Below are 23,696 nucleotides of genomic sequence, written 5' to 3'. Positions count from 1 at the left end.
TCGATTTGACTGTTTTTGTGTTTCGTGACTCAATCTGCCTTAACAAGATGCCTACGTACCTTGTTATGTGTCAATGATCAAGTCAAAAACGTAGTTCTGATTTGTAGGGTGAGACCCCTTATATAGGCACAAAGTGCCTTGGATTTAGGTTAGGGTTGAGAGACTTGGTGGACAAGTCTCAGATTTAGAATGGACTTTGGAGTCCTAAAAAATAGGAAATTGATTTCTTATCCTATGAGGCCTCTTAGAGGCTGATCCACAAGGACTTATATCCTTTCTAGGACTTTTATCAATAGCTGATTTTCCCCATCTTTATTAATTACTAAAATAATTAATATCCAGGGTTTTGGGCCATTTCTAATGGGCTTTATTGTTGACCAAACATGGGCATAATTAATGCAACATTATTTGTGCAACGGGGGTTTATTTTTCTCCCTATCAATAAAATTATAAATCAAATCTCACTTGAAAAAATAAGGGTTCGAACATGTTACCTTTGTAGTCAGTGCACTCAGTAACTCCATATTGGTGCATCTCCTTCCTGGGTCGCATAAACCACTCCATCTCCACTCCACAATTAGGGTTTCTTTCCTAACCCATTTCGTCTTCACTTTATAATTAGGGGTACAATTTTTGCAAAATAGTTTTACTTTACTCTTTATAACTCTTCAACGGCCCTTATGTATAAATAATAGTGTTAATTGTCTAAAATACCTTTACGAATATTATAAAAAGTTGATTTAACGGCTCCTACTTAACGAGAGTTAACGAGAGACACTATTTTAAAAGGCAGAAATGAAGTCTACCATCTTTTCCGAAAATTTGTAACTATGACAACTTTTTTGAAAATGAGTGTAAAGTACACTCAAATCTATGCAATTTACTCAAATAACACCAATATACAATAATTTTATATGGTTGATTATTACCTAATTGAGAATAAATCTCCCGAGTTCATCTCAGATTTTTTTAGTGAGATAATATAAAAAAATTCAATACTGTACAAAGACAATTCATGACATATGTAGTGTCACGTGTATATGTACTAAAAAATAAAATAATTAGAGTAATGTGTAATAAAAAAAGTAAATAATTTATTAATTGATTTGCATACGTATCTTTCAAATTTAAGATGCGTCCCTGGAAAAATTACCTGAAATAATCTGGAAACTTTATTCTCTAATTAACTATAAGGATCATAATAAATAGAAAATGACCGCAGATGAATTTTCAAATACCAACGAAGCCTTAACCAAATTTGATACGTACTCGAATTCTATTCATTCCTAAAACGTATGAAAAATCATATTCCAACTCAATTGCTATACGAATTCGAGTAATAGAACAGAACAACTGGAATCACAGCTGTAGCAACGACAGTAGTTTAAGAATAACAAGAGAAAACCATTGACAAAATGCTAAGAATGGTACACTTGAACGACCTAAACATTGTTAAAAAAACAGAAGACGAATGCAATAAAACTAAATCCGAGGATAACATGGAGGAGTACATTAAAAAAAGACCAAAAAAACAGCGACTGTACACGGTATATTACTACTAAACGTACTATAAGCGTGTATCAACAGAGACCGTCAATACCATGATCACATTTTAAATTACTCACTAAGATAGAGTAGCATACTAATTGCTTAGTGGATAATGATGTCGATTAGTTTAAGGATGTGGGTCCCGTGTGTAACGTGAATCCTCAAAAACAGGGGATCATTACACAAGCGGTTTCTAAAGTTGGTTTTCGGTGGTCTAAACTGTTTCTAAATTGCTTTGAAAATTTACAATGTTTTTATATTTTCTTGACTTGCATGTTTGATTAGAAAATAGTTTTGGATGAAATAAAATTAAGACTTAAATTGCGTTATTTACAAATATGTTTTTCATATGAAATTCAACTTGCGTCTCCAGATGGTCATTTGAAAATTGTGTAACATAATCTTCTAGCAATATTCTTTTCTAGAACTTTTCCAATATTGTTATTTTTCTTATGCAAATTTTCTAAACTTTCCGCCTTCAAATTTTTAATCCTTTTCTTCTAAAAAAAATTAGTCAATAAAAGAAAATATTAGAAAATACCCTTAAAGTTATGGGTACTAAGTACTAACCAAACAATAATGAAACAATAACAGAGAAACTTCTCAATAATTCTAACAATACAAAATTAAAATTTTAGAACCATCTTTTTTTATAACTCACTTTTGTACATACAGTTTTAGAAGAAGGAAAATTTGATAATTAATGTAAAATTGACAAATTTTTACCTAAAAAATTTTAGTGTAAAAATTGAAAAAATTTATTTTAATCCGTAATCATTACACAAGTACAAAGAGACTTTGGAATTATGATAAAGAATTCCCCTAAGACCTCACTTTACATAAAAATTTAAATTTAATATGGAAAGTTGGATTTATTATCCAAATATTCATACATAAAATAAACCCCAAAAAATGAACACCATGGATGGGAAATAGTATCTAATGCTATTAGGAAAGGACATGATTGATTAAACCCACACCAACTTTTGTGTATAAAAAGGAGTGCATGTCCTCTTCTCTTCTCATCACAAACCATTTGTTTGCCTTATTTTCATTTCATTCGTCCCCTCCGTTCATTTATTTCTCTCTTTCATTCTCATTGCCTTATATTCTTTTTAATTTGTAGTATCATACCATAAAAGGTAATATTTTAATGCCATTTTTCTTCTTTCTCAAGTTCTTCATCTCAAACAATCAAGATCTGATTTTTATGATCCATTCTCTAAGTAGATCATGCTTATTGGTTCTTCAAGTTTCTTGAACTAGTAGTTTTTATTTTGTTTTTTAGTATAAATTTTGCAAGATTTTACACTTAAAGTTTATATTTTAATAGTTTTATGGCTGTAAAACTGGCAGTTATAGTAAAGTTCTTAACTTTATCTGTTGATCAACTTAAGAACATCATTTCTGGCATGATCTAGTGATTTTCCGGCAAACCCACAAAGTTCTGGCCAAAATTTGTTGTTTTCTTGACTTTTCATGGCAAAATTAACATGGATGTTAAATCTTTTTATATAAAGTTGAAAACTTTATTACTAAAAATAATAGAAAATGAAGTACTTTATGGTGTAGATTACCATAATCTGTGATCAAATATAATGTGAGAAGTGTTAATTTGTGTCAGTGGATCTCTTTAAACCTGTATGTAATAAACTGATGATATGTTTGAGAGGGTTTAAAAGTACAAGTTTTTGATCCACAAGACAAAGGGTAAAATGGTCAAACAAGTTATTGACAAATCTATCACAATCTAGTAGGCTCCCTTAATTTTCTTGTGTTGGATTATTTTTATGAATTGCTCAATATAGCAGTCTTTGTGTAAGTTCTGCAGTGGTCCACGTTTACATTGTACACTATGTTCTTCTGGTGACGTGGGGCATCTTTAGTTATCATATTAATTAATTATTATTTGTTGATTATTGTGCTACTACTTGTTTTGTAATAAATAGGCATATGATCTTGAGATGGATGTTTAATGTTGAAACTTATGAGTTATGGAACAGGTCAAAAATGAAATTTAGGTGTATATCTTTGACTTTCTAGACATTCTTTTATTTTCCAAAGGTTAATATTGAAAAATGCTAGTTGGAGGAGGTACCTTATGTCATGAAAATCTTGGCCTTCCTATGTTTAAAGATTTGGTGATTGTAGTTGAAATTTTTGGACAATTCTGTATCGGAAGTAGTACTAGTTTTGTGGTACTTTATAATTTGTATGTCATGAATCTTGGTTATCCTATGTTTTTAAGATATGTTGTTTGTTTTTGTAGTTGAAATTTGTTGCAGAAATAAGTAGCAAGTGTGGTAGTAGTATGTATAAGTTTTGTGTCATGAAAATCTGAGTTATCCTATGTTCTAAGATTTGTTGTTTGTTTTTGTAGTTAAAATTTGTTGAGGATTCTGTGTATTGCTTGATCAGCCTTGATCACAATGGGTGAACCAGTTCTGACCCGAGTTCATAGCCTTCGGGAACGTATGGATTCAACTCTGGCGAATCATCGCAATGAAATCTTGATGTTTCTATCAAGGTATTGATCATCATATTATGTTATCATGTATAACAAATGTTTGCTTTATGAGTAGGTATCTGTGTAAAGTGTGTCATACATTTCTGAAAACTTGATTTTGATATTTTGTTGAAATCAGGATTGAAACTCATGGAAAAGGAATCTTGAAGCCTCACCAGCTTCTAGCTGAATACGAAGCAATCAGCAAAGAAGACAAACTCAAACTGGAGGATGGTCATGGCGCCTTTGCGGAAGTTCTCAAGTCCACACAGGTTGGTTGTTGGCCTATATGGATTTATAATTAATGTGTTGCCAAGTTTTAGATCAATAATCCTGTGAAATGGAGTACTATTTGGTTAGAATTTATTAATTGTTTAACCTACATTCAGAGATATGTATGTATTGGGGCTTTTATGTCGTTGATATTGATTTGGATAGTTGTATCTGTCTATAGGAAGCCATAGTTTCTCCTCCTTGGGTAGCACTTGCTATTCGTCTCAGGCCTGGTGTGTGGGAATATGTAAGAGTGAACACGCATCACCTTGTCGTCGAGGAATTGAGTGTACCTGAATATCTTCAATTCAAAGAGGAGCTCGTCAATGGATCGTACGTTTGATTCCCTACTAAGTCGTTGCTCTTTTCTATACTGTTTTGTTAATTTGTATCTGAGTTACTAATGTGTGTGATTGATACTTTAAAAAATTTTAGAAGCAGTGAGAACTTTGTCCTTGAGCTGGATTTTGCACCGTTCACCGCTTCTTTCCCTCGTCCAACACTTACCAAGTCTATTGGGAATGGAGTTGAGTTCCTTAACAGGCATCTCTCTGCAAAGATGTTTCATGGCAAGGACAGCATGCACCCCCTTCTTGAATTTCTCCGTCTCCACCACTACAATGGCAAGGTACATAGAAATTAGTAACTTGAAGCCTTATGTGGAAATAAAACTGTAATCTTGAGGATCCTATTGGATAATTAATTTTCTTGATTTTATTGTCCAGACTCTGATGCTGAACAACAGGGTTCAAAATGTGAATGGTCTTCAATCTATGCTGAGGAAAGCAGGGGATTATCTATCTACACTCCCAGCAGACACACCATACTCTGAATTTGAGCACAAGTTCCAGGAGATTGGTTTCGAGAGGGGTTGGGGTGATACCGCCGAGCGTGTTACTGAGATGTTTCATATGCTTTTGGACCTTCTTGAGGCCCCTGATGCATCCACTCTTGAGACATTTTTAGGGAAAATCCCAATGGTGTTCAATGTTGTTATTCTCTCACCTCATGGTTATTTTGCTCAAGAGAATGTTTTGGGATATCCTGACACTGGTGGCCAGGTGAGTTGCCACAAACGCAATTAGATGTTTAAATATATCTCTATTATTGCATTGTATGCTCATTGTACTGATATGTTGTGCTTTCTTTGTCCTCGTTAGGTTGTCTACATTTTGGATCAAGTTCCCGCATTAGAGCGCGAGATGATTAAGCGCATTAAGGAGCAAGGACTCGATATCAAACCTCGTATTCTAATTGTAAGTTGCAATATTTGTTGATCGCTTGCTCACATTCAAATATTACTCCCTTAATTATTTGGGGTGCATTTGATTGACACAAAATTTGGCTATTTTACTCAGGTAACTCGTCTTCTACCGGATGCAGTCGGTACCACTTGCAATCAGCGCCTTGAGAAAGTGTTTGGAGCTGAACATGCACATATTCTTAGAGTCCCCTTTAGAACTGAGAAGGGAATTTTACGCAAATGGATTTCCCGTTTTGAAGTTTGGCCGTACATTGAAACTTTCACTGAGGTGAAATTCACAAATCGTTTATTCTTCTGTCATCTAGTCAATTTTGTATCAACTTTTAGTTAACCCACCATTTGATGTGTACAACTATCAGGATGTTGCAAAAGAAATTGCCTTGGAGTTGCAGGCCAAGCCAGATTTGATTATCGGAAACTATAGTGAGGGTAATCTTGTCGCATCATTGCTAGCACACAAATTAGGTGTTACCCAGGTATGAGCCTAGATTTAAATAACCGATATATCAATGAAATCTTTGCCTGACTATGTCTGATGCCGGTGTTACTTGTTACAGTGTACCATTGCTCATGCCTTGGAGAAAACAAAATACCCAGATTCTGACATCTATTGGGAGAAATTTGATAAGAAGTATCATTTCTCTAGTCAGTTTACTGCTGATCTTATTGCGATGAATCATACTGATTTCATCATCACTAGCACATTCCAGGAGATAGCTGGAAGGTAGTAAAGAAATCCTTTCTACGATTAGTATGTAAATTTATACGAATGTATCTTTATCTATATCTTTTGTTTTGAATCTCTGCAGTAAGGATACTGTTGGACAGTATGAGAGTCATACTGCCTTTACAATGCCTGGATTGTACCGAGTTGTTCATGGGATAGATGTTTTCGACCCAAAATTCAATATTGTCTCCCCAGGTGCAGACACATCAGTCTACTTCTCTTACACGGAGAAGGAAAAGAGGCTGACAACACTTCACCCTGAAATTGAGGAACTTCTTTACAGTTCGGTTGAGAATGAAGAACACCTGTAATTTTCTTCTCTCTATTGATACACAACTTTCACCAGGAATTGGATTATTATCTAATGTTAAATTTACATTTTATTAATTGCAGGTGTGTCATCAAAGACAAAAACAAGCCTATACTGTTCACCATGGCAAGGTTGGACAATGTGAAGAACTTGACAGGATTTGTTGAGTGGTATGCTAAGAGTCCTAAGCTACGAGAGTTGGTCAACCTTGTAGTCGTTGGTGGAGACAGAAGGAAGGAATCAAAGGATTTGGAAGAACAAGCACAGATGAAGAAAATGTACGAGCTTATTGATACCTACAAGTTGAATGGTCAATTCCGATGGATCTCTTCTCAGATGAACCGTGTGAGGAATGGTGAACTTTATCGTTATATAGCTGACACAAAGGGTGCTTTTGTGCAACCTGCATTTTATGAGGCTTTCGGTTTGACTGTTGTTGAGGCCATGACCTGCGGTTTACCAACATTTGCAACTCTCCACGGTGGTCCAGCTGAGATCATTGTTCACGGAAAATCTGGTTTCCATATTGATCCCTATCATGGCGAGCAAGTGGCTGAGCTCCTTGTTACTTTCTTCGAGAAGTGCAAGACAGATCCTTCTGAATGGGACGCTATTTCAGCAGGAGGCCTGAAACGTATTCAGGAGAAGTAAGCTCTAAAGTCGTTCTTCATGTTCATTGACATTACTATAGAGTATAATTGCTCCAAGCTAATAATCTCAGATCACTAACAATCCTGTTTAATCTTATAGATACACTTGGCAAATATACTCTGAGAGGCTATTGACATTGGCCGGCGTTTATGGTTTCTGGAAGCATGTCTCCAAGCTTGACCGCCTTGAGATCCGTCGTTATCTTGAAATGTTTTATGCCCTCAAGTATCGCAAATTGGTGAGTTTTGTACTGGTTAACTTTGAGATCCATTGTAATTTTGCTTTGATACCTTTATCATACATATTGTCGGAAAAACCCTCTTCTGATGATCCGTCGTTTGCGGCTTTGTTATTCAGGCTGAATCAGTTCCACTTGCGGTGGACGAGTAAAAGAGAACAAGAGACATGGGGCTGTGTCAACCAGAGTTTTCAAAGGCTTTTCAAATAAAAAAGAAAAAAAGGGCTATCCTGCTGAGAAGATGATTCTGTTATTTTCTTTTGTGTCTTTTCTTTCCTTGTGTTTTTGTCTGGGCTTGGCTTCAGACTGACCCCTGTTAGCTTTGGTAAAAATTTAGTTGCATTTTGTTGTTGTTGTTGTTAATATTGTGATTTTTGTTTCTTTATCCTGTATTGCTCCGGAGATTGGAGTTTTAAGTTTCTGAATATTCAGAACTAAATAAATACTATCTAATTTCAGTCTTTGTTACATTCTGTTTTTTTTTCCTTCTGTATATTTAAAACTAAATAAATACTATCTAATTTCAGTCTGTTACATTATGTTTTTTCAATACTTTCCTGCCAATTTGCATCACTGTTTAGACATCAGATATATCAGTTTCTCCAGCAACCATCTTGAAGGAGAATTAGCTAATATTTAAGTTGCTTCTTGGTCTAAGCTTTTCTCTTTCAAACAATCATTTTAGTGGATCAATTCCACCTTCAATAGGAAACATATCATCGCTTCATTATCATTTTCTATACTAGAACAATTTAAGGGGAGAATTTCAAATGAAATCGGTTGATTGATTCGACATTATTTTCATTTGAACTTTAATTAATTCCAGGGTGTATCCCCGCCAATTTAGAGTATTGCTCCCGAGTTTTTATTAGGGAAGGAAGTAAATGATAGGGAGGTAAAGTACTTTCATCCCAAAAATGGGATGAAAGTTTTGGAGGTAAAGTATGCAAAATTTACGTCCATCACCACTTGCTTTCGTTCCTTTTAAAAACTCGGGAGCACGATTAGAAATGAAAGTAAAACTATTTTAGTTATCTTCCACTTGCTTTTTCTAAAACTCGGGAGCGATGGGCTAAGTCATTGTGTAGATAGGCACCTTGGAGATTTAACCAAGAGAAAAGCTCACCAAGGTAATTTTTTCAATATTACTGACCTTTCATCTGATTTTCTGAGTAGTAGCCAATTTGCCTTCAGTATACTATCCGAGCCTTTAAAAGTGTGTGACCTTTTACCTAAATTGTACCACTTAATCGATATCTTAACAAAGTGTTGTGTTAAACCAACATAATTGTGCAAAATCTGATTCAGTTGCTTGGAGAACCTGGAAGCAGATCCTTATTCACACCATCAATGGTTAAATGATATACTGATATCAACTGCTTGAGGAATGGATGGCGCAATGGCATCGCCAAGAACTTAAGATAGTATGCTATTAACACTTATTGTTAAACATTAACATTTGCCACTGTTTAACTATCACTATACTCACTTATAGTTCAAACGAAATCACAAACTCAAGTTTTCAATGCTACTAGAATGATGAAACAAGCCCTGTTTGCTGGATTTTCATGGTGCGAGTGGATTTGATTTAAATTTTCACCGTCAACTTAGAGCAAAGTCAATTGTTGTGCTAAAATAGATAAACGCTTTTTATATATTTTAGTACCAAAATTCGATGATGTAATATCGATGTTGTTATATCATAACAAAAAGGATGTGCAAAGGCAAGGTACCTAGCCAGTACCTAGCCAGTAAGTATTCCAATGCTACAAATGAGTATATGTTAATATATTCTAGGGGTGAGCCTGAATTCAGGAAGTGACGATGATAAACTTTTAACCACTTGAGTTATCCAACCGTGATCCCTATTTTTTTTATTAAGATAATTTCCAAAGTAAAAGATTAGCCAGGTATAACACTATGCGGTTTTATGTCCAAAAACAAAATCCATAGTCAATGTACCCACCCTATTTCTATAACAATATTGGTATATGGTATGGATATAATTCTAAACTAGGTTTAAAAATGTATTTACAAGTATACATACGTTAGAAAATTTGTAACGTGATACCTAAGGTCACCCTCCAGGCCTCAGGACCGTGATTACCTTGAAGGCTTCTCATTCAAAAAAAGGGTCATCCCCTGGCCTACCTTTCTATAAACAATATTTACACCATATTTCCTTGTCATAAAAGTTTTAGAGGATCTCCAGTTTGGGGCTACAAGACTGTACACTGTTACTGATGACCTTGACAGGCAAGGAAGCCATACAACACTTTTGTCTAGTTCATACACTATGCTCGATCCTTTCTTTTTGCTAGTCAACTTCCCCTGCTCTGTACTGCTGCATCCGTAAATGAATGTAGCTCCGATGATGCAACATAGGCAGGATTCATGGCACACCCAGAGATCACCAGACATGATTGCTGTTCATGGAAGCTTTGACCAATACAACATAAAACTACAGTTACATGTAGCATCAATGCTGCAACATTAAACATGATCCTCTTTATAATCTAACAATTAAGTATTTGATTATTCCGGTGCCCGCCTTGCTACTTTATTCCCAATGATAGGCTGTCGCCTTGGGTAAAGGACTACTGTTAACAACAAAGTGACTGCTAGACCAACAATTCCGCTAAATGGTTCCAGTGAGAGGCTTCCAGTTAACCATATTGGAAAATTTGGCTCATAGGTCAAAAAGCCACCTGATTTCAAGATGAAACACGAAGCCGTTATACCAGTCCGTATGCCGATTGGGAGGGAAAGGCTACCTTGGCACCTCTGTCGAGCTCCAGATAGACATAGTGATAACAACCATAGTCCTGGAATTGCCAGTGGGGACCTGTAATAAAAACACAGCACATCAGAACATGTAATGAATATAAACATAACAGCAAAGATGAACTACGAAGAGTTAACGAGTTAGCAGAAGGTCAAGGGTGTGGGTAATGGATGCCAAGTAATTAATTAGTCAAGGAACATTCTTTAATTTTGGTCAGTAACCTAGAGAGATGAGTAGATGGCCGATTCAATGAAAGTCTAGAACCGCGACGGTATCTCTTCCTTTATTTCAGTGAACAGCGCTTGCCTCTGAGACCTTCATTAAATTTGTTATTATATCTAAAAGAAATATTTCCCTGCAAGTTTTGATTTGGAATTCCAAGTATTGTTCAACATTTCACTAGTCTCAATTTTAGTTTTTTTATACAAAAAGCCTAAAAAACCAATAAACTGGTTAAGGGAAGTTAGAAAGATACCTCTGAGATAAAGAAAATGCAAGACCTGATATGATAATTCCACGATGATATCCAAGATCAGTAGCTATTTCATAAGGCAACCATGATCTGAACAGTAATTCTTCCACTAGCGCAACACCAGTAGCTGTTACAAGGCCCTTGCAACAAAGAATCAGCATTTTCCCATACACTTTGAGCTGTGTTAGCGCATCTGAAGCAGTTGATATATTTTTGGGCAAAGATAGATGGACAAAACCAATCAATGCACTTGCTGAATGTATTGATAGGACAAAAACAACTCCTCCAATCAAACCATAAAGATAATTTTTGATCTGCATCCAAGAAAGGTAACATTAGCTATCAACCAACATTCCAGCTAGTATTCAACTATATGAAGCCCTAATATATTAAACGGACAAACTTCAATTATTAAAAAAGGGGTAATACTGAGTTATTGTCAAAAAAAAAGGTTGGCAGCAATATCTTGCTGTCATTAGTTACCCCGTACAGTTCTCTCTGAGAAAACATCTTAAGTCTTACATTGTTGTAACATGCCATGATAACCCATCTTCAGATAACTATGATGTTTAGGTTGGTGCAAGTGTAACAAACTTTTTCAGATAGAGCATAATTCAGTCAAGGAAGAGCCATGGGAAAATGATGGTTACCCGCAGTGTATCCTGAGGCTTAAAAATATGAATATTCTTGCACGTGTATGTATATGCATATGTGTATCCTGAGGTTTGAGAATAACAATTCAGGCTGCCAAGTTTGTTAAAGTGCCAGATTATTAAGGGAAGGGAGCAAAAATACCAATCTAATTTTGAAATTATCCTGTGTTTCAAGTAGAGTATGCTGCTTTATTTTTTTAATCTTCCTTTTAAGTGTAAGTATCCTGATAACAAATCCTAACTCTTCCAATAAATTTAGGTTTCTGTCCAAATATTTAACGTATTAAGTATTGCACTTGAAAGAAAGATGTCATCCAGTGTCTTCACATTTCCACGCAGGTAAAAAGGAAAAAAAATGCATAATCTGCAGAAAAAACCTTGCTTTAAACACTGATAAACACGTACCATTTGTAAGGAAGTCAAATCTAATCCATAATGCTCAAATGGATTCTCATGCCCTCTTATTCTTTTTCCCCATAAAATGATTAATGTCAGAATAGATACATATAGGCCAATGATGCAAGCAAGCTCTGCAATTTCGACTGAACTGTGTGATGCCCAGCCCTGTACAATTGTTGGAAGCAAGGGAACGGCAACAGGTGTCCATAGAACAAGAACCAGGCATATGAATCCCAGAATCCTACAAGAGCAATTTTTTAGTAAAATATCAGTGCTATTTTCAAGGGATGTCAGCAAAAAACCTTAAATGACAGAAGCAGCAGTACTTGGTATTTGTATATCATAAAACTTGGTATCTGTACAGCATAGAATCTTTTAACTAAGGCATATAAATTTTTCAGTAGGAACAATGTGAAAAAAAAGCGGAGGTCGTGCTTGGCGTGATGGCAACTCGCTTGCTATCCGCTAGGCAGTTAGGGCGAACCTGAAAACCACCTCAGGTTGGAAATTTAAAATACGGGCAAGGTTGAATACACTGCTACCTTTACTGGACCGTGCTGATGACGTAGCTTTATGCACTTACGATCCCTTTTTATAGAAGTAGAAAAAGGAAAAATATTGATCACTACAAGCCCCATATTTGTTTATAGGGATACCCCACAAAACACATCTTCCCTTCCGCAACTAATGCCCATGCGGAGTTTATAAACCAATAGCACCTAATAATAGACTATGAATAGGAAATTTACTCCTACTTGAACTTAACCCGCTGGGGCCTGCAGCCATCTTGCTATTTCTAATTAGGTTTGTAAACTGTAATAGTATGAGGGTATTAGACTAAAAGAATATAAATTTAAGTGCTCTGATGTACTGAACAAATTAAATAATTTTTTTTAAAACATCCACTATTTCAATATTTTTCTTTAGTGGAGGAAGACCTAGTGAACAGCAACCACAAAGATACTATAGATAGCAATCAGAATACAACATAACAATAAAGAATAGAAAGGGAAGAAAGAGATACAGCATAATTTCACCTCTGAAACAAGGGGCGTTCGGAAAACCGTAAAAATGACATGAGCCTTTCAATCAAACTCAGTGCACCGCGTATTCCACCCCAAAGTAAAGCAGCTTTACCGACCAGCCGCAGCATACCACCCCTCTGCCCAAATTCTGCTAGCATTTCTACCAACCTACCCAGAGAATAACAGAAGTAAAAACAATTTTACTTGGGAACGGGTTGGCAATTGTTAAGTAACTAGCTCTCCTAAAACCGCAGGGTGTTAGAAAGGGGCCTCAATTACATATCATAGTGCAGCAGATAGACAACAAATAAACCTTATGATGTTAGGGAGAGCCCTTATAGTATCACATTTGTATTCAACAATAATAAGAAAGCACGTGAACAATAAGCATCTTAGTCGCACCTTCCTTGATCCAGTTCTCCATCTTTTGTTGGCACCACCGGACCAGCAACAGTCATTGCTTTTTCTGCTAGGCTTGTTACTATATTAGTATCATTCTTCTCAGACGTTTCTCTGACTAGGCTATCAAACTTGTGATGATCTTCTTCCTTTTTGAGCAAATTTGATGACGTTTCAGAAGTCTCATTATCTTTGCAATCCTAAGAGCACATAGATTAAGGTGGTTTTAAGTGAGAAACATGCACGGATGTGAAATACGCAAATATGTACGCAATTCAATACCAACAATAAAACGATTTCTGCTGCTAATACAAACACACACACACACCCGGGGGGGGGGGGGGGGAGCTATGGAGTACTCTATTGAGTACTCCATTGGAGTAGTATATGTTCTGCAACACATTCTGCGTTAAAATATTGCAGAACTTGTTGCATGACATATGCTCCAATTAGTACTCATTTAAGGGCAAACACACCCACACACACACGCATATATATAGTACTCATTTTAAGAGCATGCATACATACATACACACACACGCACATATATATATTACTTAGCTGCCACTATAAAGTAATTGAATATTAACCTACTAGATTGCAATGTGCATCCTAGGTATCCAAGGCCAACTTTTAATTGATGTTGCCTATATGATAATTGCAGTAACCCATGCATTTTATGGTATGGTCAACGATGCCATACTGTATGTTGATTATTATGCAGTAAAATATTGTAATGATGATGTATATCTTAATTTATGTAGATTGATGAAGATCGTCTTCAACGTGTTATCGAACACAGTTAAGCTGGCTTCAGCTTTGCTACCAAAGGTTTAGTTTAGAGCATACAGGGCCGAAAACAAACACCTTACAAATTTTTAAAGCATATAAAAAACAAACATCACAATGTAAAAGATTTAAGGAGATTTAAATTAGTACCTGCTGATGCGCCAACAAAGCAGATGCCCCCAGGGCAGCTGTAACAGCACCAACCATAACACTTCCATTGTTTACATTACTTGACTCGTCTCTTGCCTCATTTTTCCTAATTGGGTTCTCCAACTCATTCTTGTCAAATGTATCAGATGGCATTCCAACATTTTCTCCGTCAACTGCTTTCACTCTATTTTCTACTCCAGAAAACTTATTTGCGTCTTTGACGACATTCCTTTGGCGATTCTCAGCAGCCGAAGGAACATCAAAATGATTCCTCAACGCAGCTAAGCTAGAGCCAACGACTACACCAAGTGGGAGTACTTTTCTCAAGTAGATAGTGTCCTGAACCGCCAAAGATATAGCTCTTACTATATATTCTCCAAGGAGAGTATTGACGTCCTCTGAGGCATGGTCCTCATCTTCCATATAAGGAAATTTATCCTTGCCAAATCTTAGAGCCAAGGCTGCTGCCTTGGAGACATGTTCTACGTCACTGACAAGGTCAGATTCCATTTCCTTTATGTCAGCAGAATTTAGCCTACGACTAACTTCAACCATTAAAGAATCTAGAACAACATTTTTAACATTGAGCATCTGTTCCTTTGATGTAGCATCACACATCTCAGCTATTTCATTCATCGAGTTTGCTATTTCACATTCCTCAACTGGTTCATGTAACTTTTCTGAATCTAATATAACATAGGATGGCTCAATAACATCGCCCATAATATCTTTTTTTGAAGATAAATTGCTTTGTTTATTGTCATCGAAACCTTCAAGACTCGCATCATCATCATCATCATCATCATCATTATCATCATCCACATCCACAAAATCTTTATTATCTCCATATTGTTCCAAAAGCTTCCATTGACCGTCCTCTGGGAAATAATCAAGAAAAAGAGTAGCAGTCGTATCTAAATCTAGTGATTTAGTATTCTCCATCTCTAATGTAAGACCTTTCCGGAGACGCTCACTATAGACAGGGTCCCCATATGGGAATTTATTAATGCTTCGAGGAATGTCATGAGTAACCTTCTCTACTGATCTAAATTTATTTGAATGCTTAGTGCCAACTAAATGCTTACTCATTCCATCTTCCTTGTCCACACGGCGACTTGAATTGATTTCCTGCAATTGGTTAATGCAGTTACCATTAGATATTGAGGGCATGTGCGAAGGCTGCTCCACTAAGTTAGGTCTTGAATCGTTATCTGAATCCACAGTATCAGGCAAATGAATATCGTCTAACTTACCAAGCTGTAAGGTCAAGTCCTGCTGATTTTCTTGTTCCTGTCCTAACTTCTTATTTGAAGTCTGACTTGTTTCAGATACCGAACCAGCTCCCTTCTCCAAAGTCTCCTTACCATTTTCCACCTCTGTTCTATCACCTCTTTCTTCCTCTAAATGAGTTATCACACCTTCTATAACATTAAATACACTGTTTACTGCTGCTTGAGTGGAATCATCTATACCAGTAAAAGCATCAAATGCTTGAGAAACACTAAAGGTTGGAGGACTTGAACTATATTGATTGGGAACAGGTTCCATAACCTTTTCTTCTTTTTTCTGTATCTCAGCATCTTCCTTCTTCACTGACTCTGCCTCTGAAGAGGATGATGCCGGTGTTTCCTCCATCTTGTCTATTGTCGTATTATTCTGATCAGCATTATTGCTATCTCCATTATCCTGGTTCCTGCTATCCTCTTTCATATCTGACTTGTAATTTTCATTGTTTTGATCGAATTTGAATTGGTCAACAGCCTGATCTCCAGTGGAATTATACATTCCAGAACCAACAGAGAGTTCAGAGCCAGAATTAGCGTCTAAGGTGTTTTCCTTCTGTTTAGTATCTTGAGCATTTTTTCCACTTGAGGATTCTTCAGTTTCAAATTTACTTCCTTGGTCATTAGTTACACTCTTGCCTGACCCAGACACCTCAGCTCCAATATCACTTGTCTGTAACTGATCAGTATTAACTGATTTTTGAGAACTATCTATAGCCTGGGATTCTAGACTGGAATCCCCAGAAGGCTTTTCCACAACAGATTGACTCTTGTCAAAATCATCTCCCAGGTCTTCAACTCTCTTTTCCTGTTTTGAGGAGTGAGAATCATCCGCCTCACCCTCAGCACTTGATATCCCCGCCATGCCTTGGTTCTTAGAATTTAAACCTGATGCCATCTCAGGAATATGCCCAATATTTAAGAGATTACCAAATTTTAAGTTGGACCTTTGAGTTTGAATAATTCCAGAAACAGCAGTAGTGAGCTTTTCACGAACATCTTCAGGCACAGCATCTTGCAGAGCTTGCATTAATGTCTCTCCTTGCCCGACGGCAGTGAGAACCTAAAAAAGAATATATAGTTGTAATACAAGATATAGAGAGCCACCGGAAGTATTACAAAAAATAATAAGCACCAGAACTCCATTCATAAGAACCTACAGCACGGAGTAATATCAACAACCTATTAGAACATACAGCATGGACTAATTATCAACATAAGAGTAAAGTAACAGACCGACAGTTCCAGCTTAAACTCGGGGAGTGATTGGCTTAGCGTATCCAAGAAAGTAAGTACCTATCCTCCAAATACACCTTACTTTCTTTGCACGGACACGCTATATCAAACACTCCTATACTTTGTTCTAAAGTGAGAATGGAAAAGGAAAAACTTGGAAAGCCAAAACAGAAATATAACTTAAATATTTAGTTCTACAGCCTTAAACATTATCTCAAGAAAATTGTCTGTCCTTTTACCAATTGGATTTCTAAAATGAATGCTGCGCCTGCATCATACAGTACACTAACTGCTACAAGATAAAACCCATCATAAATAATTCATATGTATGTTTTCAACTTAAAAAAAAATATCTTCAAAGGGAAGGATTGTCTCCATGTTTGTAACTTACAATGTGGGCCAATTGATAAGGAACGCATGTAAACATAATGAAGAACTTCTATATTGTTTTTTATTTAATTTTAATACATTTAGGCCATGTTTGTTTCATAGTATTAAGTATAGGATAGGATTATAATCCTTTGAATTTTCCAATCTCATGTTTGTTTTTATAATAACTTAGTGAAGGGTTATCTAAGTATTATATTCCTTTAAATTATCTTATCCTATGTTTGTTTTGTTGGAGTAGAGGATAGGATTATAATCCCCTCTAATACTTGGTAAGAGGAGGTATTGTTTTATCCCCTCTAAAAATTCAATTTTTAAATGATTGTAATCCCCTCATTATAATCCCATGTGAAACAAAGGATTGGAAAATTTAAAGGATTATAGTCTAATCCCATTGACTATCCCACAAAACAAACATGGGATAAAAAATTTGAAGTATTACAGTCCAATCCTACATTAATTTTTCAAAACAAACATAGGATAGGATTATTTAATCCATGAGATTAATTTTGATGGGATTAGTTATCCTGGATTGTTATCCAGGGATTATAATCCCCGAAATAAACATGAAACAAAAGTGTACTAATCTATGTTGGGCTAGTAATAATTCACACGTGGTAGTATTTCTAGGCTATTTTACTAAGCCCGCTTGTGTTGGGCCATAGTTAGGTTATTTATTAGGGATTCTATTTCCTATATAAGTATTGTAATCCCTCGTTATACTAGATTATTGAAATAATATAGAATTACTGAAATAAGTCTCTTCTTTTTGTGATCCATAGCTTTCTAATTCATACCACGGTTGAAAAACCCTTGGAGTAGTGATCAATACGTGTTTTCATCATACAAGTTATCGTTAATCTTGTTGTTTTTATCAAGAATCTATCTCTTCTTAAAGCTATCACGCATCAGATGGCATCGAGCTTAGATTTCACTAACAAGTTCTTCATTTTTGAGAGATCCGAATTCCGTAAAAAAACAAAAAAAAATCAGTATTCATCTCCGGAAAACACCATACCGTAGAAGTACTGTTCATAGCGGAGTACCTTTCGTTTAGGAGGGCAGCAAAAACAGAAAAATAGATCGGTGAGAAGAAAAAAAGGGGAGATAACGGTGTGTCCGCCACGGGCCGTACCTACTTGTCCTTTACAAGAACAGGTCTTTCTATTTTATATAGAAGCCATATATTGATTAACTCAAGCTGATAAAATCTGCCATTCCCTTGACTAGACGGAGTACAACTATTCACAAGTGAAACATACAACTTACCATATAGAGTTACCTTTGACTCAGTTAAGCATTTTCATATCCATACTAGCCCAGAATATAATGCATGGACAATAAATATGATGCACCAGGGATAGAATTAACTAATCATATCACTCAATGAAGCTTAAGCATTACCTTCTTCTTTTTTTCATCTGTCAATGTATTGGGCATGGTCACATCAAGCATATTCATAACGATTTCTGCAGTTTGAAGCACCTGCCCTCTTTCACTATCTACTGGTATGACTTTATCCTCCGGGGGATCAGCACCAACAGAGGTTCCTTGATCTATCACATTGTTATTTTCTTGCTGAACACCAACATGTTCATCTTGAGAATTCCTTTGTGGATAGCTTACAGTTTTTATGCGCAAGCCAGCTGCAGTATCACTACCTCCAGGAATCTCTTTAATATTTTTAACAAAATTTCCGTTTACATTTCCAATATGAGGAAGACTTGGGATCTTTTTTACTTGACCGCCCTTTTTTGTTACATTACCTCCCACAGTCAGTAAGCCTTTTGAAGGACTAATATTAACGTCAACATCTTTTAACAGGGGATGCCGACCCTTCAGAAGGCCAAGCTCTACTGCCATGAGCCACTAAAAACAAATAGTAAATACTTCAGAAATTATAACACAATGTCATACAGAGAAATTGCATCACAGCAAGAACTTAATTTTAAATATTTACCTCAACAGTAATGCGTCTGCACCAATACATAATAGATCTACCACCTGTAGTTATACTAGATGGTGGACTAGAACAAAGCAGCAGGCTTGTATATGGATTTTCAGCAATTGAACTTCGTGGGATGGAAAATATTGGTGCTGTTCCATCATCATTCTGAGAGTTTAAGAAAACTTTGTAAACTTTTGGATGTTGGAAAAATGAAATACGAAAAAACGGATAGCAAATTAAATGAGGAAAAATAGTTAGAAGATTAAGAATTTGATGACGACTTAAATTAAATTATGTTAAGTACAACAAAATATGAGAACCTGTAGATATGCTTGTCTGGTAAAATTTCAAATTGATCGAACTCAGGAGGCATAAAGGAGATAAAGACAAAGAGATTTAAATAATGACAAAAAAAAATATTTCAGGACCAAAAGAGGAACTGATTATATACGCGTCATTAATCCCATTTAAGATAGTCATAGAAAGCTCTTTGACATGCGTCCCATCAACCACATCACATAAATAGGCTAGGGGCTTGTCAGGCCTCAATATTTTGGGCTAACAAGAGTATATAAGCAACATATTTGCAACACAAGAGTTTCTTTCTCTTACATTGTGTTGGAACTCGATATTCAGGGCATAAAAGTAAAGCCCATACTCAGAATGGCCCGGGAAGGATCCAGTTACAAGAGTATAAAAGCAACAAACTTGGAAAAAGGAGGGGAGGAGGAAAAACACTTGTATGAACAGATGCAGCGAAATAAGAACCTCGATTTCAACAGGGATAATAATCACATATGATTAATGAGGAATTAAAGTAATAAGGTTATGATGTATTGAGATTCAAAAGCACCCATTGATGAAAAAGCATAGACAATTACCAAAGGAACATGCATATAATTTTCCGTTAAAAAAGCACAGCAATGAACTTAATACTCAGCACTGAGATTGCACAGAAAAAATCAAGTTTATAACAACTTTCAACTGCAACTTAATTGCTTGCTTTGACAATGTTCACCTAAGCCACACCAATCAATTTTACAAGTAAAACAGTTCAGAGATGGACATTCCAAAACAAGAAAATCCATATGTGCGCTGAAAGCACATTACAAGTAAACCAATTCTCCACATAATCTGGTTATGAAATAAGAATGTCACCTGTATAAAGAGAAGTGGGATCTTCACTCTATCAACCAGACCTTGTGTGCTGAATGTTGCATAGAATTCTTCAATGGCCTCAAACCCATATGAAATCATTGATACAGATTTCTCAAAATCTTGAACACATGTTGCATGAAGAGCACTTTCAATGTCAAACTGTTTCCCTCGACCTTGAAACAATTCCTAAAAGCAGAAAAGAAAATTTTACTCTGCAATTCACACTGATGAGCAACAAGGACAAACAAGACAAAAATTTGGACACATAGAAACCCCCTTCTTGTAACATCAAAGCAGATAATAATTTACTAACCTTATTAGACTTTAAAATATCCACCAAGCCTTCAGTGAACTTCTGACCAACCGCATGGTTATAGGGCAAAGACCTAGACGCCACCTCCAAGTCAAATGGATTGTCTACACATGTTGCAGCTGTAAGAGGTGTGTTATCTCCAACTTCGGAAAGATACTTTGTCAGCATATTTGCTCCATAACCCCATCCAACACCCATCAACGTTGTCCAAGGTCTTTCTTTGTTGATGAACTGTATAGCTGTGGAGACATCATCGCTGTCAGCAGCTGTAAATAACCTACATAAACGGAGTAGTTAGGATGTCCTACTATCAGCTTGTAGCAGAATATCTAAATGAAATCATTATCCATTTTATTAAAGAACCGAGCATGAATTTCTACAAAGTAATACACACCCTCAAATAAGAGCGTGAAAAGGGTTCGAGGAATGTGATTAGGACGATATTTTATTTGCTTGAAGTCGTAAAAGACTAAATGTGTCACAGAAAAATTGAAGTATATTAAGATGTAATTATAAATTTTTTTTAAATTAATTTTCAAATTACAAGATGGATGAGTGTGTTTGGTAATGTTGTTGCAGAACAATTTTTCGCTGAAAAAACAGTTAAAAAACTGTTTGGTAAAATTCAAAAACTGTTTTTCTGAAAAGTGTTTTTGGCCTAAAAGCTGATGTCAGAGAAATAAACCCCCCATACATTTGGAAAAAACTGTCAGGAAGCGGATGCTGATTTTACCATCAAACCTCAGCAAAAACATTATTATTTTTAATTATTTACATAATATAAAAAATATTACCAAATAGTCGTCTGATTACCAAATATTACCAGCATTTTTTCTAACACTACAACCATCAATCCCAAACAGAACTGAAGTCTTGTTAGAAATAACGAGGAATTGAAGATCTAATGTTAGTCTTATTCCGCACCCGGAGTATTTGTTCTCAATTGGGCTTCTACCCGATACACAAGATGTTATCATACATGAATATTAATAGTGTGAGATAGAGAAGAACTTCGATTATTAAATTCAAATTAAAAGCATTTAGAAACATATTGATGCAAATCTTGTCCTCCATACTATTAATAGTTAATCTAGACTAACATGCATTATGCAATCATTTGTTTTCATGTTATTGTACTTAAGGTCCATTTATTTCGGTTTATACACTTTGCGTCCACCATTTTGAGGACCCCACAATTTACACCCCTTTGGTGTTTTCATGTTAAATGTGACCGTTACCATTAGTCAAAATGAGAGTATTTCAGTCACTAAAATCAAGAATAATTAAAAATGCTATTATATGGATTCTTATAACAATTTTTAGATTTAGCGAAATTTTGATCTATAATTTATGAATTTTTCAAAATTTAATTTACAATTTTTAGATTCTTTAAAACAATTAAAATACATATTAGTACTAAAATTTTCTTAAATTTAATTTAAAAATAAAAATTATGATTATTATAAGATTCAAAGTATTACTTACAAAAAATATATCATAAATTTAAGATTTTTCTAACTATGTTTTGTTTCTTTTTTTTTCATTTTCCATTTTTACCATTCTCAAATTATGGATTTTTACTTTTTCACAAGTGTATTGTTTAATATAGTAAATAATAAATGAAATACCCTCATTTTGATTAATTATAACGGCCAAATATAACAGAAAATCATTAAAGGGTGCAAATTATGTGGAAATCAGAATCGTGAGATGCAAATTATATAAATATAAACAAACAGACCTCAAGTACAATAAAGTTAAAGCAAAGAGCTTAATTAGTCATTATTCTATTCCAATAGGAATTAGACGCCTGCAGAATTGAAATTCACCTCAGGACTATAAAAGTTATTCTCCCTTTATGGTTTTCAAAGTAAACATCACATTATCCTTTCTTGTTTAGTGAAAATATTACTACTAACTAATATCTTGCAATTAAAAGTAACTACCACAAACTTACACTTAATACACTAAAATCTACAGCAAAACACAAAAACAATAACGCAATTTCAAACACTCAAAAAATGCACAAACGTTATTAGCACTAATCAACATTGAACAACAAACAAACTCAACATAAAGCTAATAAACCATACCTTGCGGTCGTCAAAGGCGAACCAGCACATCCCCTCGGATTCACAACAATCGGAAAACACCCTCTCTTCACACACTCATCCACAAAACTCATCACATTCTCGTCCATACTCCCTTCACTAGTCCCCGCAACAATCACAATCGTTGTATCCAATCCATGCTCTTCACACAACTCCAAATTCTCAGGCCAATCCAACGAAATCACTCCACCGTCATCCGTCATCACACATTTCCTCTGATACACAACCCTAACCTCCTCCACATCACTCTCCACCTCTCTAATCCTAACATAATGCTTATCTTCCTTTACAAGCTTCTCATTAACCTCATTCGCAACTTCTAATTCAATGGACGGACATCGTAACACGGCAAATCGATTAAACGGCGTCGGTGAGGTAAACAACATCCACTCACCGTAAACTTGACTAGATTTTTTACTACTATCAAAATTTACATTTCTTTGTTTTAATTTCGAATTCGATAAATAATAAGCAACACCGGAAACTAAACCTAAAGCTGGAGCAACAAAATTTAATGAATTAATATTCGAAACTAAATAATCGAACGGAGATTGATTACTTAACTGACTGCGAACGGAGATAGATGTTTTCCGGCGAGGTTGTTTGAGTCTCCGGCAACGGTAGAGTTTGTATTGACGGTTGTGGAAGTGAATTGTGGTGGTTATGTGTGATGAGTGTAAGTATAGGTTTGAGCTTGTAAGCATTTCTTTTGTGTAGAGCATTTGAGCGAGAGAGAGGGAGGCGGTTGTGTAAATATGGAGGGAAGGAGAGGGGGTTGATCAAGTGGCTCGAGTTTCGATGTATGGCTTGCAGTAAAGTTCCGGAATGCTCTTTTTGGCCCCACTTGATGGATATTTGCACTTTTGTGCTTGAGGTTTTGGAGATTTACACTTTTCGAAATTTCTTTAAAATTTTGTTTATTAAAACGCCATTTCTAGTAATAAGCACTAAATTTTATGAGTTTCGTACATTTTTATTGGTAGAGTTGTTGTAAATGCAGGGGTCCAGCAATATTTATGATTAGAGGGCCAATCAAAATGAACCAAATTCATGGGAGTTATTGTTTATTGG

General features: G+C 35.6%; 2 protein-coding genes across 5 annotated transcripts; one reads left to right on the top strand and one right to left on the bottom strand.

Moving 5' to 3' along the window:
• The first annotated feature begins 2,535 nt into the window (after window positions 1-2,535).
• Window positions 2,536-7,985, top strand: LOC141678001 (sucrose synthase). Of its 3 annotated transcripts, none has more exons than XM_074484172.1 (14): window positions 2,536-2,690; window positions 3,929-4,075; window positions 4,194-4,326; window positions 4,509-4,660; window positions 4,763-4,955; window positions 5,053-5,388; window positions 5,488-5,583; window positions 5,686-5,859; window positions 5,951-6,067; window positions 6,149-6,315; window positions 6,401-6,625; window positions 6,712-7,275; window positions 7,379-7,517; window positions 7,637-7,985. In XM_074484172.1, exons 2-14 carry the CDS (start codon window positions 3,978-3,980, stop codon window positions 7,667-7,669), a joined length of 2,427 nt encoding a protein of 808 aa, XP_074340273.1. In that variant the 5' UTR covers window positions 2,536-2,690; window positions 3,929-3,977; the 3' UTR covers window positions 7,670-7,985. The 3 variants fall into 3 exon arrangements, with proteins under 3 accessions (XP_074340273.1, XP_074340275.1, XP_074340274.1); XM_074484174.1 differs by lacking the exon at window positions 2,536-2,690 and adding an exon at window positions 3,551-3,569; XM_074484173.1 differs by lacking the exon at window positions 2,536-2,690 and adding an exon at window positions 3,625-3,760.
• A 1,522-nt stretch (window positions 7,986-9,507) lies between these two features.
• LOC141678758 (uncharacterized) lies at window positions 9,508-23,425 on the bottom strand. 2 transcript variants are annotated; one of them, XM_074485135.1, is made up of 11 exons: window positions 22,608-23,425; window positions 20,515-20,791; window positions 20,202-20,387; window positions 19,056-19,208; window positions 18,500-18,964; window positions 14,190-16,535; window positions 13,254-13,450; window positions 12,864-13,019; window positions 11,833-12,067; window positions 10,778-11,088; window positions 9,508-10,362 (listed from the first exon to the last, which is right to left on the bottom strand). In XM_074485135.1, exons 1-11 carry the CDS (start codon window positions 23,345-23,347, stop codon window positions 10,053-10,055), a joined length of 5,376 nt encoding a protein of 1,791 aa, XP_074341236.1. In that variant the 5' UTR covers window positions 23,348-23,425; the 3' UTR covers window positions 9,508-10,052. The 2 variants fall into 2 exon arrangements, with proteins under 2 accessions (XP_074341236.1, XP_074341237.1); XM_074485136.1 differs by having other exon boundaries at window positions 20,515-20,753; window positions 22,608-22,747.
• Window positions 23,426-23,696: the final 271 nt, after the last annotated feature.

Source organism: Apium graveolens, chromosome 8, assembly GCF_009905375.1.
Source record: "Apium graveolens cultivar Ventura chromosome 8, ASM990537v1, whole genome shotgun sequence".
Lineage (NCBI taxonomy): Eukaryota > Viridiplantae > Streptophyta > Magnoliopsida > Apiales > Apiaceae > Apium > Apium graveolens.
Note: the sequence above shows the minus strand (reverse complement) of the source record. Positions and strands in the feature narration are given on the sequence as shown.